This window comes from Pelodiscus sinensis, chromosome 4 (assembly GCF_052426305.1).
Source record: "Pelodiscus sinensis isolate ZL-2025 chromosome 4, ASM5242630v1, whole genome shotgun sequence".
Lineage (NCBI taxonomy): Eukaryota > Metazoa > Chordata > Testudines > Trionychidae > Pelodiscus > Pelodiscus sinensis.
In genome coordinates, this window is record NC_143055.1 from 114259523 (window position 1) to 114274078 (window position 14556).

The 14556-nt window shown below is 43.5% G+C and overlaps 1 protein-coding gene across 4 annotated transcripts in view; it reads left to right on the plus strand.

Moving 5' to 3' along the window:
• Nucleotides 1–14556, plus strand: part of TSPAN5 (tetraspanin 5) — a 127798-nt gene that overhangs the window by 100454 nt on the left and 12788 nt on the right. For all 4 annotated transcript variants that reach the window (XM_089778066.1, XM_025188235.3, XM_075929643.2 and 1 more), the window contains 2 exons: nucleotides 6180–6230; nucleotides 13230–13376. In XM_089778066.1, the coding sequence (XP_089634192.1) occupies nucleotides 6180–6230; nucleotides 13230–13376 (198 nt within the window). The remainder of the gene's footprint in view (nucleotides 1–6179; nucleotides 6231–13229; nucleotides 13377–14556) is intronic.

Genomic DNA, 14556 nt, shown 5'->3' on the forward strand with positions numbered 1-14556 from the left:
CCGCTTCCCAACCTGCTTACAAAGGGCCTGATACAATTTAAATTATAAGCTAGAATTGAGCCCAAAACAATCTTTTGATATGACCCAAAAAGAGCCAGATAACATTTAGTCATCCTTCAAACATATAAGGGACCAATCAGGAAAAGCTCCATTGCCTGGTAGAGGTGATCTTTGAAGAAAATTGGAGAGACTTTGAATTTACTTTTTCTGACAGCAGTGCTTTCTCTCACTGAATGTGGGGTCTTCAGCACAGGTTTCACTTTGTGTCAGAATAACACAGAAATGCATTGGCACAGCTAACTCCATTCAGGTCACAGAAACGTGCACCCTAGAAGAACAAATCACTTGAAGCTGGAAGTAAAAACATCTCATCTCTTCACAGAGCTCACAAAAGGTCTTGTTCACCCAGAGATACAAGTCACGACAACTCTGGAGAGAGACAAAACATCCTGCCTCTCTGTGGACACACCAAGACTATGTCTAGACTGCAAACCTCTTTCGAAAAAGAGCGTCTAGACTGCAAGCAGTACTTTCAAAAAAGCAAGCCGCTTTTTGGAAAGAGAGCACCCAGGCAATCTGGATGCTCTCTTTCGAAAAAGCCCTGTTTGCATTCAAGAACTCCTTTTTTCGAAAAAGCACTTTCGAAAAAAGGCATTCTTCCTCGTGAAATGAGGAGTACCGCCGTTGAAAGAAAAGCCGCTTTCTTTCGATTTAATTTAGAAAGAACGCGACTGTAGTCTACACGCAGGTGGAGTTTTTTCGAAAAAAGGCTACTTTTTTCGAAAAAACCCTGCAGTGTAGACACCGCCCAAGTGTTTTCATGTGGCATCTTACCGTGCTGTTGAAATAGACTGTTTGGATGAGGAAGAGTCTGTCCATCATCCGCACTGGAGCAACATGGTGATTTCACCACAGGGGTAACAGACCTGATCTCTCTGTGGGCTCTTGTGGAGCAGCAGGGGTGCCTCTGTTGCACTGGTTCTCAAGCTTTTTGGCCCGTGGACCATGTGTCTCAATGGAAACCTTTCCACAGACTGCCAGTTGCTAATGAAAACTCACCTTTAATTACACAATTATGCTGAAGCCATTTTGCTAGTGTTGCAGCTGGGGAGAATGATTTAATTTCAATTATTAAACACATTAAATATTTTAACTTTCTCATGTTAATTTATCAGACTTCATTTTAAATAAAGTAAAATATTAATTTGTCCAATACAAAAGGTTTCAATATTTTCTTTACTTATGGTAGGGGTAGGCAACCTTTTTTGGATTGGGGCCACTGACCCACAGAAAAATCAGATAGGGACCACAGAAGTGAGAAACAAAAAAACTCCTCCGAAAACCCCAACCCTCACTTAGGTGGCCCCCAATGTAGACACCTCACTTCTGTGGCATTCCAGCCTCAAGGGGCGAGGGGAAGGGACAGGGAGCACTGAGGTTCAGGGCTTTCCATAGGCGAGGGGGTTCAGTGTGTGTGAAAGGGCTGCCAATGTGCGGGATAGGAATGGAGTGCAGGATCTGGGAGGAAGGTGGGGGACAGAAGAGAGCAACATTGCGAGGTCTGGGAGGGAGGTAGAGTGCAGAAGCAGGCTGGATGTAGGGTGTCTGGTCAGGGGGAGGGAGCAGGAGCAGATTGGAGGTAGGGTGTCTGGCTAGGAAGGAGGGTGCAGGAAAGGGACCTTCGGTAGGAGTTGGACCTCCCTGCTCTGGCACCTTCTGGACCTGACTGGTCCCAGATGAGGAATTTTTTTTGGACCAGGGGAGGTCATTTCAGGGCTCCTGGTGCCGCCCCCTCCCCACTAGGCTTCTTTGCACCTCCCTTCCCTGCAACCCAGCTGAGCTGCCCATCCCCATAACCCAGCCATCTCCCTCAACCCAGTTGAGCCCCGCACTGGTTCCCTGCATATCTCCCCCACACCACAGCTGAGTCCTGTTTCCCTGCACCTCCCCCCAAACCCCTCAGACCTGCTGAGCCCAGCGCTCCTCCCTCCCCTTGAGTCCAGCCCCGGGTTCCCGGCACCTCCTTCCTCCGGCAGCCAAGCTCAGCTCTGCGCTCCACTCCTCCTCATTCCTGCAGCCCAGCAGAGCTCCGTTTCCCTGCACCTCCCCCCAAATTGCGCAGATCTGCTGAGCCCAGCGCTGATTCCCTGCCCCTCCTTCCCTCCCTCCCTCCTTCCCTTCCCTTGAGTCCAGCCCTGGGGATTCCTGGCACCTCCCTCCTCCTGCAGCCCAGCTGAGCACAGAGCCCCGCACTCCCCCCCCCCCAGCCCAGTCTGGCACCCCCCTAGCGTGGCGCCCAGGGGCAACTCCCCCCCCTCCCACTCCCATCTCGCTACACCTCTGGCCCACTCCCCTGCCAGTTCCCCCGCCTCATTTCCATTGGGGCTGAGCCGGGAAAAGCATTTTGTAAGTCCGGTATTTTCTTTTTGTTACACAATTGCAAATGTATTTATCAGACAGATGGTGCAAATACTGAGCTGTCCGGTTTAACGCCGGACACCTGGCAACCCTAGCTAGAGTGACCCCTGTCAGACAAGGTGTGGCGAGAGCTTGCTGTAATGTTGTCACTTGTCTGGAGAAAGAGAGGACTCCAGTCTTCACGCTGCCTCAGTCTAGTTCCTTGAGTTAAGGAGGTGGATCAGTGGTGGTGACATGTCACAAAGAAATCCTATTTCCTTTCTTCCATTAGATCACACATCCACCAGCATCCCCTGAATGTTCAAATGCTTTCTCAGAGAAATCCTCTGAGAGGCATCTCGGAGTCCCTCTAAGGTTGTACAAACCTGTTTAAAAAAGTTAACTGGTTAAATATTATGTTTAATCAGGATCCCATGGGCAGGGGCTGCCTTGGCCCATCCCCCTGCTTGTAGTGCATTGGGCCCATTTGAGCTGGAGTGGTGTGGTGGGCCCAGCAAGGCAGGTGCAGGTGGTGGGCTGCTCCAGCTTGGCTTGGCCGCCGGTTAACCTGGTTACCCTGGTAGGGCAGATGTTAACCCTTTACATCCCTAGTTCCCTCATTTTAACTTGACCAGCTCTGTTTTTACATTCTTTGGCTCCTGTAATTAGTTGATCCTTGGGGATTTTACTTGTTCTGTTTTTTGTTGTAGCCTTCCCTTTCTTTCTTCTGTTGAGAGGTAGCTGTGTGTGTTTCTTTTGATTTTGTCCCTTTGGGGCCTCACCCATGTTTACAAGGATCTCCTTACATTGGCATTCCTCCAGCCATTGCACAGGAGAAGTGTTACTTTTGTAAATAAAAGCAGAGTTTAGTAGCCAACATGTAGGGGAGCTGTATGAAAAACCATTTTGCTAAGAGAGATTCCCCAATACTAGAAGAGCTTGCTTTGTGCTTTCACATTCTTTGGCTGCTGGGTGTGATCAGTCGTGGTTGGAGAATTATAACCGAATGAAGCCAGTGCCAGTGTTGTGCTGTAATTATAGTAGGATAGTTGGATTTTTCCCTAGGACATAGGATCAAAACTTACCTATTAATGGTCCTGGTGTGTCCATGTTGGTTAGGTACTGGAGTCTCCTGGATGACCAAAGAAACTGCTACACATATATCGCTGGGCCATATCAGCCAAACGCACACTTCAACTGAACTAGTAATGTGTCTGGAAACCATAGCGCATGAGTGAAACTGCCTTTGCCTATTGGCAGAGAGGAGATGTTTATTGTAGTGATGGCAGTTCATTGCCCCTACTTATATTTAAGTAGTTCTTTTACTCATTCCTTATTAGCTCTTATTTTGTGTGTGTGTGTGTGTGTGTGTGTGTGTGTTCATATTAAAACCTCAACTTTTTGTTACACAATTGCAAAGTAACACAGCATTTGTTAATTTTATGGGCATTCACAGTGTGGAAGATGAGACATGGAACTAGGAGTTCCTTAGGTCAGTGGTTCCCAACGGCCAGACCATGGACCAGTGCCGGTCTGCGAACCGCTAGCTGCTGGGCCATGGGGGCTGAAGCCAGCCGATCATGGTGGCTCAGCTCCGGCAGCCATGCTGATTTTGCCCGGCAGCAGCTCTGGGGCTCAGGCAGCGGCAGGAGGAGGTGGAGCAGGAGGTGCCTCCCTTCTTCCTCCCCTTTCTGCCCAGGTAAGATGGCGGCCCAGCTGGGGCTCCCTGCTCCCCCCTTGCCACTACCCATGGGGGCCTGAGACGCGCTTGGAGGGGATGGGGAGAGCACATGCACTGCCAATGCCTGCCCCCTGCCCATGTGGCAGTAATGGCCATTCTCCCTAGAGGGGACAGCTTCACTCTGGGAAGTGAGAGAGTGGGGTGGGGTCAAAAGGAAAAGGGGTGTTGGGTGAGAGAGTGTTAGGGTCACAGGGCCATGAGGATGTTGGCATGGGCTGTAGGAGTCAGAGGTTAGAGTCAAAGGGAATGGGGAGTAGGGGTGGGGGTCAAAGGGTGTTAGGCAATGGGGAGCAAGGGGCTGGGTTGGGGCTAGTTGGACACGCAACATTGCATTCATATTTGCATATTCATTATTTGCATAATGCATATGCAAATATAATGTTACCGGTCTACCAGTTTTGAATGGGCTTGCTGAGTCCATGGTATAAAAATGGTTGGGAACCACTGCATTAGATAGTCAATTGTATCTTGAAGTCATATTGATTATGATGTAAAGAATATTAAATATTCACTCAACATTTATCAGCCTCAGTTTCCATTAAGTTGGACCAGTTTGTGGTTTTAGATGCATACTTTACAAAACCTCATCTGTTTCAGTAGATTTTGTGCTGGTGTTCATACAGACTAGGGATGCTAACTATCGGTTAATTGAATAGTTGAGTAACCTCACAAATGCTTATCGGTTAGTTGACTATTCTGTAGTCCCTGGGGGCGGGGCCAGCAGCCAGTGTGCCTCACTCCCACAGAGCCCTCTGCTCCTCCATGCTGTTGCCTCTGTATTGGAACTGAGCTGGGCTGTTTGCCTGCCCGGCTCTTAATACGCTTTAAATGTAGAGCCACAGTAACAGTATGTCCCAGACCCAGCATGAGCCAGGACTGGCTACTGGCCAGCCTGCTAAAAAATGTACTGGGGGTCTGGGGGGGGGGGGGGGCGCGGGGCGGAGGCAGGGAGAAGAAATGTGTGTAGTCTATAGCATTAACCTATAAACTTTTGCTTATCAGTTAATCGACTACACTATACAAACCCGGAACTTCAGAGATGTTTAATCATGTAAAGCAAAACTGGAGGGCTGATTTTTGCAGAACTCCTTGAGTCAAAACCACAAGTATAGATCAGCCCTGCATGTTCTGCTTGAGGAAAGAGACAAGTGCATAGATTTGGTAATGCAGTTCACTTACTCCTGTTTATTCATGTATTTATTCATTTAGTTACTGTTTTAATATTCTCTGAATGCAGAAGAAGGGAGAGTTATAATTTTAAAATGTGCTGTGCTGTGCAATTCTGAGATATGCGAAGTTATGGTGATCTATTATTGGCTGTGTAGCCTACTGATGGTAGCTTGTTGGTTATGAAATATAAAAGTACCTAATAAATAGAAAGCTATAACATTGTTTGTTTTAGGTTAATTTTTGGATTATCTCTTGTAGTTTTTTCTGATGGCAATTCTGGTCTAAAATGTACTCCTTGATTTAGGTTTAAGAGGCCATAATGTGTACAACATAATTATATATGGTAATTAATATGGAATTTAGTGCTTTCTTATTTAGTGCTTTCTTATTTAGTGCCTAATTTTTCTTATTGTGTATTGCAAGGGAAGTTGCTCTGCACAGTGGGCTGGCAAGATAATGATGCAATGTTGTGTTGCCCTGCCACAGATCTCGGCTTATGCGAGGCTTGGTAGATAGTTCTCTGAGTTGACTTGTGGAGTGATTGAGGAGCTCACATTTATTGCATCTATGATGTCTGTGTGGGAAAGCATTATGTGGGCTGTGCTGCTTTAGAATTCTTCCCCCCTTCTCCTGCTGTTCTCTGGCTGTTTGCTGTGCAGAGAAAGTAGCCTTTCATTCTCTAATTTTACTTACGGAATTGTAGGAGGATCTGTTGTATTTTTCCTGAGCTGTCCGCATCTAATCTTAACACGGTTAGAGGTACAGTAGTTCCCAGTCAGAGGGGTGAAGATGAAGGGGCAATCAGTATGTGAAAAATATTTGTAACAGGAAATTCACAGTTCTTACTCCAGTTTTCTCTTGTTTCTTTCAGTTTCTGGGCATAGCGTTTCTTGGAATTGGATTGTGGGCATGGAATGAAAAAGTAAGTTGATTATAACAAACTCAGTACAGTATCTACCTACCTACCAACCAACCAACCTTGGCAACTTTCCGACTCTGTTCGCAAGAAAGCCCAACTGACAAATGCTCACAGAATAGCCACTGCAGAGCATACATTGAAAGCATGAATTGAACCTTCCTAGCCTGGCGCCCTTGGGACCTGACTGATCCCAAACCAGAAAATTTGCTGGATCAAGGGAGATCAATGCCTCTCCCTCCGCTCCTGGCTATTGCCCCCTGGGGCACTGGCCCTTCCTCTCTCCAGGAGCTAGGGGCTCTCCTCTGCCGGATCAGTGGCTGGGACTTCCCAGGGGCGCCAGGGCTCTGCTGCCAGCCACCAGCTCCTGCTGCCCAGCTCTACCACGATCCTACAACGCTCCTAGCCCTCGCCCACCATTTTTTTTCCAGTGGGTACCAGACCAGAGGTGTTGCCAGACTAGAGAAATCCAGATTAGGGAGGTTCCATCTGTACAGCATAAAGCTTTTAAGGGTAGGCAATGTTGGCACAATTGTGTCTTCTCATAAAGGGGGTCAAACCAAAGGAAGGGGAGTTTTTTCTGCTTTGCCTGTGAATTTACATAACTACTGGCACACCCGTAGCTTACCAGTTACAGTTAACTGGTTTGAGCTGGAGCAGTTTCCTGGCCGCCACGTGGCCTGCCGTGGACAGGGGACTCTCCAGCCTAATCAGAGCAGCACTCACCACGGAGTGGCATCCCTTGAATGAGCCTGTTTATGAGGTTAACTGGTTAAACTTAACATTTAACTGGTTAACTAATTAAACGGGATTTTACATCCCTGCTGGTAGCTGTGGCATAGATTTGTTTTTTACACTTACAAAAAACAAGCACAAGACTGAGCGATGATGTTCCTTCAGTTACCTTAAAAATATTAGAAAGCACATGACAATGTCCTTTATTGTGTGAGTGATGCTGCAATTTCTATTCTGACACAGATTCACATTTGCAGGATTGGGCCCAAATTTGGGAGGCTGCTTGGGGATAGAAAGTAGGAAGAAAAGGCTTCAGTAGGTTGAACCTCTCTGGTCCAGCAGCATCTGCAATCCAGCATGAGTTTAGTTAGCCAGATATCCACTTACCATGGGTGTGGGCAAGTTTCTCACAGTCCCATAAATTTAACAGCCACCAGTCCTGGCTCTCAGTGTTCTGTGAAGTTATTTAGTTCTAATTTACCTCTAAATGTCTTCTAAGAGCGCAGGAGATCCCAAATTCTCTGGTTTGGCACTGGTCAGGTCTTGGGAGTGCCAGACCAGATAGGTTCAATTTGTAGAAGGCATAAAACAAATCAATGTGTGTCAGAATATTGGTTCCCCAACAAGGTAAAGGACAAAAAAACTTCCCTTTCTTCTTAATGTTGTTGTTGATGATAATTAATTACCTATGACAAGAAGAACTTTGTGAGAATGAAAAATGTAAAATGCATTGAAGAAGAGAACCACCATGTTAGTGTTAAGTATTGATATTGTGATCATTACTATACTCATAGGTGTAGCTGAAAAACACATTGGAAATAATACATTGGAAACCCAGTCTCTGACTCAGCTTTTGCACTAAAAATTCAGAATAAATTTACCTGTCTTAGAAGTGGTTCAGTCAGTTGGCACCTTCTAATTGTTCCATGTATTTTCCTGCTGAATAATAAAAATAATAACTATATAAAATAATAAAACAGGATTTAATTTTAAATGGCTTTGAACAGGCACTCAAGAACATTCTGAAGATCTATATTGTGATAAGGCCCTGATCCTGCAGAGATGTAATCACCTGCTTAGCTTTGCCCACAGTGAATATTCTAATTGAATTAAATTGAGCTACTATGAATAAAGTAAAGTATGTGCTGTTGTCTTTGCAGGCTTGGGGCATAAATTATTAGCACTTGCTTTATTTTGAAATGGCTTCCCAGTTAAGCTTTCTTTAAAAAAAAAAAAAAAAAAAAAAAAGTTCTAACATGTCCGTAAGTAACAAAAATGAATTTTCCATTATAATAATTATGTCCTTAGCCTACAGTCCTAAAGCAAAAGGGTCATTCTGTCAGTGACAGTTCATTAGGTCTTTAACATAGACCACTCGTGAGAATGGATCAGTCTGCTCATAGGGAAATGTAGCTAGTTAAAAAATATTAATATCCAGAAATTGCAGCGAATGTTTTACTTGAGATGCAGAAACTTGATAGCATGATGTCACTTAAGAACATTCAATAGATTTGAAGAACTGAGTTTGTATCATGCTTTTAAAAAAAAAAACAAAATAAAAAAAGCCAACCAGGAGGAGTCACCTTCCAGTTTGAACTGTCTTAGCTATATGACCGGCTTGTTTACATACATCAATACATACAAATGTCTTAGGACCAGATTCTTTCATTGAAGACTTACACAGGAAACCGCTTAACTTCAGCAGGCATTAGGATGTTATGCTCGGGGAAATGTGGTGTTTTAGAAATTGTTTGTGGTGTGTTGTAGCCATGTTGGTCCTAGGATATCAGAAAGAAATGAGGCGATATCTTTTATGCAGAAGTTGATCCAATAAAAGATATCACTTTATCTACCTTTGTGCTTTAGAAAGACTGTTTATTATGTTCACTTTATCATGCAGGGGCCCCAGCTTGGGCTGAGACCCTGTTGTTCTAGGTGCAGTAGTGAGAAAGTTTACAGTCTGCACTGATTCTGAATGTCATATGTAAAGTTATATACTGAATTCGCACAGTAGTCACTTAAGAAATCACTGTGCTGCTGTATATTATGATTTTGAGGATGTAGATCCAACCTCCCTCTGCGGCCATTTGATTTTCTTCCCAGTTTCTTTCCACACAGTTGATTCATTTCTCTAGTTAAACTTGCCACATCTCAAAGCCTTTTCAGAATGGTGAAAAATATAGCACCAGACAGTGTACCAGAAGCTGTATGAGATTTGCACTGGCCAAGATGGGCGATAATGAAATAATGCACATTTACTGCCAGGTGTCAGGAATATAGGATAGTTCTTCTAGTGATGGCCCCTGTGTGGTATGAGGAATACATTGTGGTTTTACATCCTTTCCTTAGCCCCCAGTTGTTTCTAAAGGAGTCTTTATTTTAAAGAAAATAATTTGCTATGTCTCAATACCTTCCTTGCAGCATTGGGGGAGCAATAGAATACCGTTGTCAGACAGTGAAACTGGTCTGAGAGCCACTCAATGAGAGTTAAAGAGAAAGTGGAAAAATTAGCATCCTAAAGCATGAATTTGAAAGAGAGATCTGCGAATCAAGGAGGCGGTGAACCTGAAAGAGCGAGATAATCTGTAAAGACTAAGTTCACCTCTCTTCAACCCCATCACCCCCAATTTTACTGCTGAATTTTTCTCTCAGCAATTTTTGAGTGAAGATCTTTCCTTCTCTTGCTTTATCCTAGTGAGGATAAAAGATCAGGAAGGAAAGATGTACTAATTGTGCCATAAGATTGCATGCACCCACTTCCAGAAAGTGCTTGTTTGAATACTTGTTTAGAAATTTGAATCTAGTGCATATTCCCGGGATTGCATGCAAATTGGACAAAATGCAAAGCACGTTCTTTGCTCTTGAACATTTGTGGATTTTATACTAGGGTGATGGTGGTTTTAATAATTTCAATTATGTGACTTATCATTTAGATTTTGGTGCCTAAAAGGGAACTGTCCAAATACTTCTATTGTCCTACCTTGTTTTATAACACTTTAATGGATTTTTAAAAATCTCATTTCTTTTTGTCTGTTTGTGCTGTTGGTTTATTTTATGAAATTCCCTCCTTCATGACAAGAAAACAAGAACAGTCATTCCCCTTATTTTCCCCCTCCAGTTCCAAGTAACTAGCAAAATGCTGCTGCTGCTGTTGCTGTTGTTTTTGTGTTTCCAACATGAAGCTAACAAAAATTATGAAATCTTGAATTGTGTGAATACTCCCCACCCACATTTTCTGGTTTAATTACGGTTCCCTCTTCTACACTTATCAAATGCACAGTAACTTGAAATTTCTTATGATTTATGCCTATCAAAATAGACAGATTTTTCTCATTAAATAGCAATTGAAAATATTTTCATTTCTCATCACCATCCAAATATGTGTTAGCCAGAGATTCTTGCTCATGCCCACAGTTTGCAAAGGAGAATATACTCCAGATGATTTTGTATTTGAATCTTTTTCTTTTTCTCTGACCACCTCCACCACCACTTACCCTAATTCAGTGATACTCAGACTTCAGTGATTCAGGAGCCAAAGTAGTGATCCATATTACCTAAAGAGACAGACAAGATTAAATTCATTATTTCATTTACTTTTTTTAAAAAGAAATATGTTATTCCCACAGCAAAATGACTGACCAAATATTATGATTGTATCAACTACAATCAATTAATAACCTAGAAAAAGCATTCAATAACTAGACTGCTTAATAATTACATTACAAAGAGTTTTAAAATAATGTGATACAAAGACATAAGAACGGCCATACTGGATCAGACCAAAGGTCCATTTAGCTCAGTATCCTGTCTTCTGACAATGGCCTGTGCCAGAAGTCCCGGGGAGCGAACAGAACAGGGAATCATCAAGCAATCCCTCTCTCGTCACCCATTCCCAGACTCTGGCAGAGGCTAATGACACCATTACTACCCATCCTGGCTGTTGATGGATCTAACCTCCATGAATTTATCTAGTTCTTTCTTGAGCCCAGTTAAAGTCCTGGTCTTCACAGCCTCCTATGACAAGGAGTTCCACAAGGCCGACGATGTGCTCTGTGAAGAAAAAATTCCTTTGCTGGTTTTTAACTTGCTACCTATTCATTACATTTGGTGACCCCCTACTTCCTGGGTTATGGGAACAAGTGAACAACTTTTCCTTATTCACTTTTTCCACACCACTCATGATTTTTTTAGACCTCTATCATATCCCCTCTTAGTCGCCTCTTTTCTAAGATGAAAAGTCCCAGTCTTGTTAATCTCTCTTCCTACGGGACCTGTTCCAAACCCCTAATCATTTTTGTTGCCCTTTTCTAAACCTTTTCCAATGAAAGTATATCTTTTTTGAGATGAGGTGACCACATCTGTACGCGATATTCAAGTTGTGGGCATACCATGTTTTTTATAGATGTGATAAGATAGTCTGTGTCTTGTTCTCTATCCCTTTATTAATGATTCCTAATATTCTGTTTGTATTTTTTTACTGCACACTGCACACTGCATGGATGTTTTCACAGAACTATCCAGTGTGACTCCATGATCTCTCTCTTGAGTAGCTAAATTAGTCCCCATCATGTTGTATGTGTAGTTGGGATTATTTTTTTCCAATGTGCATTACTTTACATTTATCAACGTTAAATTTTATTTTCCATTTTGTTGCCCAATCACTTAGTTTTGTGGCGCCCCCTTGAGTGCTGAGATCATGAGTCAGTATATTAAGCACCTCCAACCTACACCCGCTCAGCTCCTCCTTATTGCCTGTGATGGATGGTTGGAGCCCCTTGCCTTGCATCGCAAGAGTTATCAGTTTTTTACAGTCCATTGCTCTGTCTCATTTGTATTTACTTGAGAGATGCTTGCTTAGATCACTAAGTTAAGTGTTAGAGTAATAAAGTTGGTCCCAGCTGGAACTTGGCCTTGGAACTTGGCCCTGATTCCCAGGCTTTAAACTGTGCACACTGTGCAGCTGGCCGACGCCCTTCCGTGAACATCTCTGTCCCCTACCCCCCGATCGCTGTTTGGAGTACTTGGGGAGCCCCATAGAAAGGACATCCCAGAGCTAATTGAAAGAACCACTGTGCTTGGAGCCCAAGCCCTAGCCCAGCCAGGGACCCACCTCTGATTCCCAGGAGCTGCAAACAGCTGAGTTGAAGATCAGCCAGGGAACATATTCTATTCAATCTCCTGTGGGACTACAACATATTCCTGGAACAAACCCCTTGTAAGAGGGGAAGAATATTAAAATGTGACTTTTGCAAAAATGAATAGGTTTCTGGCAAATACTATACAAACACATGAACCATGCATGTGCAGAATAAAAATACAATGGAATTGTCAAGGGACGGGGTAGCTACATCCTTTTCTTTTCACTTCTAAGATATCAGTAGTACGGACTTGACTGGCCAAAAATAAAAAGACTAGAGTAGACAATTGTTGCTCATGTTGCTGAAAGGATGCTTCATATTTATTAAATACAAGAATGTTAAAGCACTTTATAAATGTTTGCCTCCCCCGTGAGAGAGATTATGTAAATTGAGAATACTGAGTGAGTGGTGCAAGGTCACACAGCAAATCAGTTGAAGAGCCAGGATGAGAACACAGTACTCATTGATTCTTTGTTCTCTGCTCTAAACTCTTACAAAATCCAAAATACCGCACCTGCAACTAAGGATACGGTGAAGACAGTGCTAGTCATCCCTACGCTTTTCATAGTTTTGCTCTATTTACCCCAATAAATAATCCATTAAATCCACAGAAGTGCTTGAATACTATGGTGACAGGCACTGTATAAAACCCCGAAACAGGCAGACATCTGTAGGTAGAAGAGAGATATTGACAGTTCTATGAGATGGTCCTTCCAGTCTTTTTAAGCAATTTGAAATAGAGTAATACAGTCCAGTCATTGCCCCGCTGTTTAAAGCAAAATGTACTTTTAAATACTGTACCACTAACTATCTCTTGAGCTTATTTCAGGCTGTTCAAGAACAGGGCTGTAAGATGGTTTAAACCATATTTCATTGTTAAGGTGCCTGCTATCAAAATACTTAACTAGTGTGTGTATTGATGTCATCTGGAATGACTGCTTTTCAGACCATAACATTTATAATTGTTGTGTTTATGTAAGAACATATTTGTTAGCCAAAAATATAAAACACAAGTGCTGAAGAATATTCATTTGCTGCTGCTCTCTGTATTTTAAAGGAAAAACAAAAGTGGACTCTTTGCACGCTAGTCCAGACACATCTGTTATTTCTTGGCATTGTTTTTTTTTCTCAGGGAGTGCTGTCCAATATCTCTTCCATAACTGACCTGGGAGGTTTTGATCCAGTTTGGCTCTTCCTTGTGGTAGGAGGAGTCATGTTCATTTTGGGGTTTGCAGGATGCATTGGAGCTTTGCGAGAAAATACCTTCCTTCTCAAGTTTGTAAGTAGTTGTTGCCATTTCTGGATTCATCCGTTACAAAAGTAAAACCATGTCCTGTGTTGGTGCTTAACTTGTCAGTCTCTTGAAACGCCTCTGCAGATATTTGACACAAATGTGTTGTATTTCTCTCCTAAGTCAGTTTTTCCCTGTCTTGAAACAATGAAGGTATTAAAGAATTGAAATTCAGGTTGCTTATGTTTTTTGGATTTTAACTTGAATGATGCAATCCTGTTAAGAGCCATAGTGCAGAGCACATGCCTTTTATAAGGATCTAACCTAATGGGTCTTGGCCTTTCTCTTTCTAGAGGAGAGATCCTACTTGAATAGTGTACGTATTGAGCTTTGAAAGCCCCTAATGAGCTGCTTGTATAACATATGGGGGATGTGAATACTGTACCAAATGTGGCCTTTGCCGTTGTTGGTGTCAAACTGCAGTCCTGTGGTGCAGAAGAGACAATATTGCGTCCCCCAAGATGGGGATTGTGACGGTGTGCGGTCACAGACGACACCTCGGGGATGCTGCCATGGCCAGTGCCACTTGCCTTCCCACTCTCTGGGGCTCCCCACCGACAGGTCCTGCTGGGCCAGCTCTGCTGGTCTCTCCTAGCCAAGGCCCCGAGCTGAGGTCCCTGCCCCCACCGAGAAGCAGTACAGACACTGAACCACTTCAGGTCCAAGCAGAGTGCAGTTTAGGGCTCAGCCTCCTGAGAGAGCACTCCCCAGATGGGATCAGACCCCAAAGAATTAGGTAAGCCCCCTTTAATAATGAAAGGGGGAATGTGCACGCTGGTTGCATCCTCCTCCCCAGTAACAATTATTTACACTGGGTTTGATAGAAAATAAAAATGGTTTATTAAGTGGAAGCAGCAGGATTTAAGTAGTAATAAGTGAAGACAAGCAGAGCAAAGTAGGTTACAAATCAAAAGAAACAAAACCGCTTGGCTAATTCTACATTGAAACCTTAGTACAAACTTAATCAAACTCACCCTAAAACCTCTTTTCCAGCTGCCCCTTCCAGCTGCTTTCTTCCACACCCTGGGGTCCCTGGCCCCTTCCTTCAGGTGCAGCCCAACTGAAAGACCTAGGCCTCTGCTTTCCTATTCCTTTTGTTAAGGAATTGAGGCCCCTCCCTACCAATCACTGCTCAGACTTAAGGACAAAAGATTGTTTAACAGTGGCT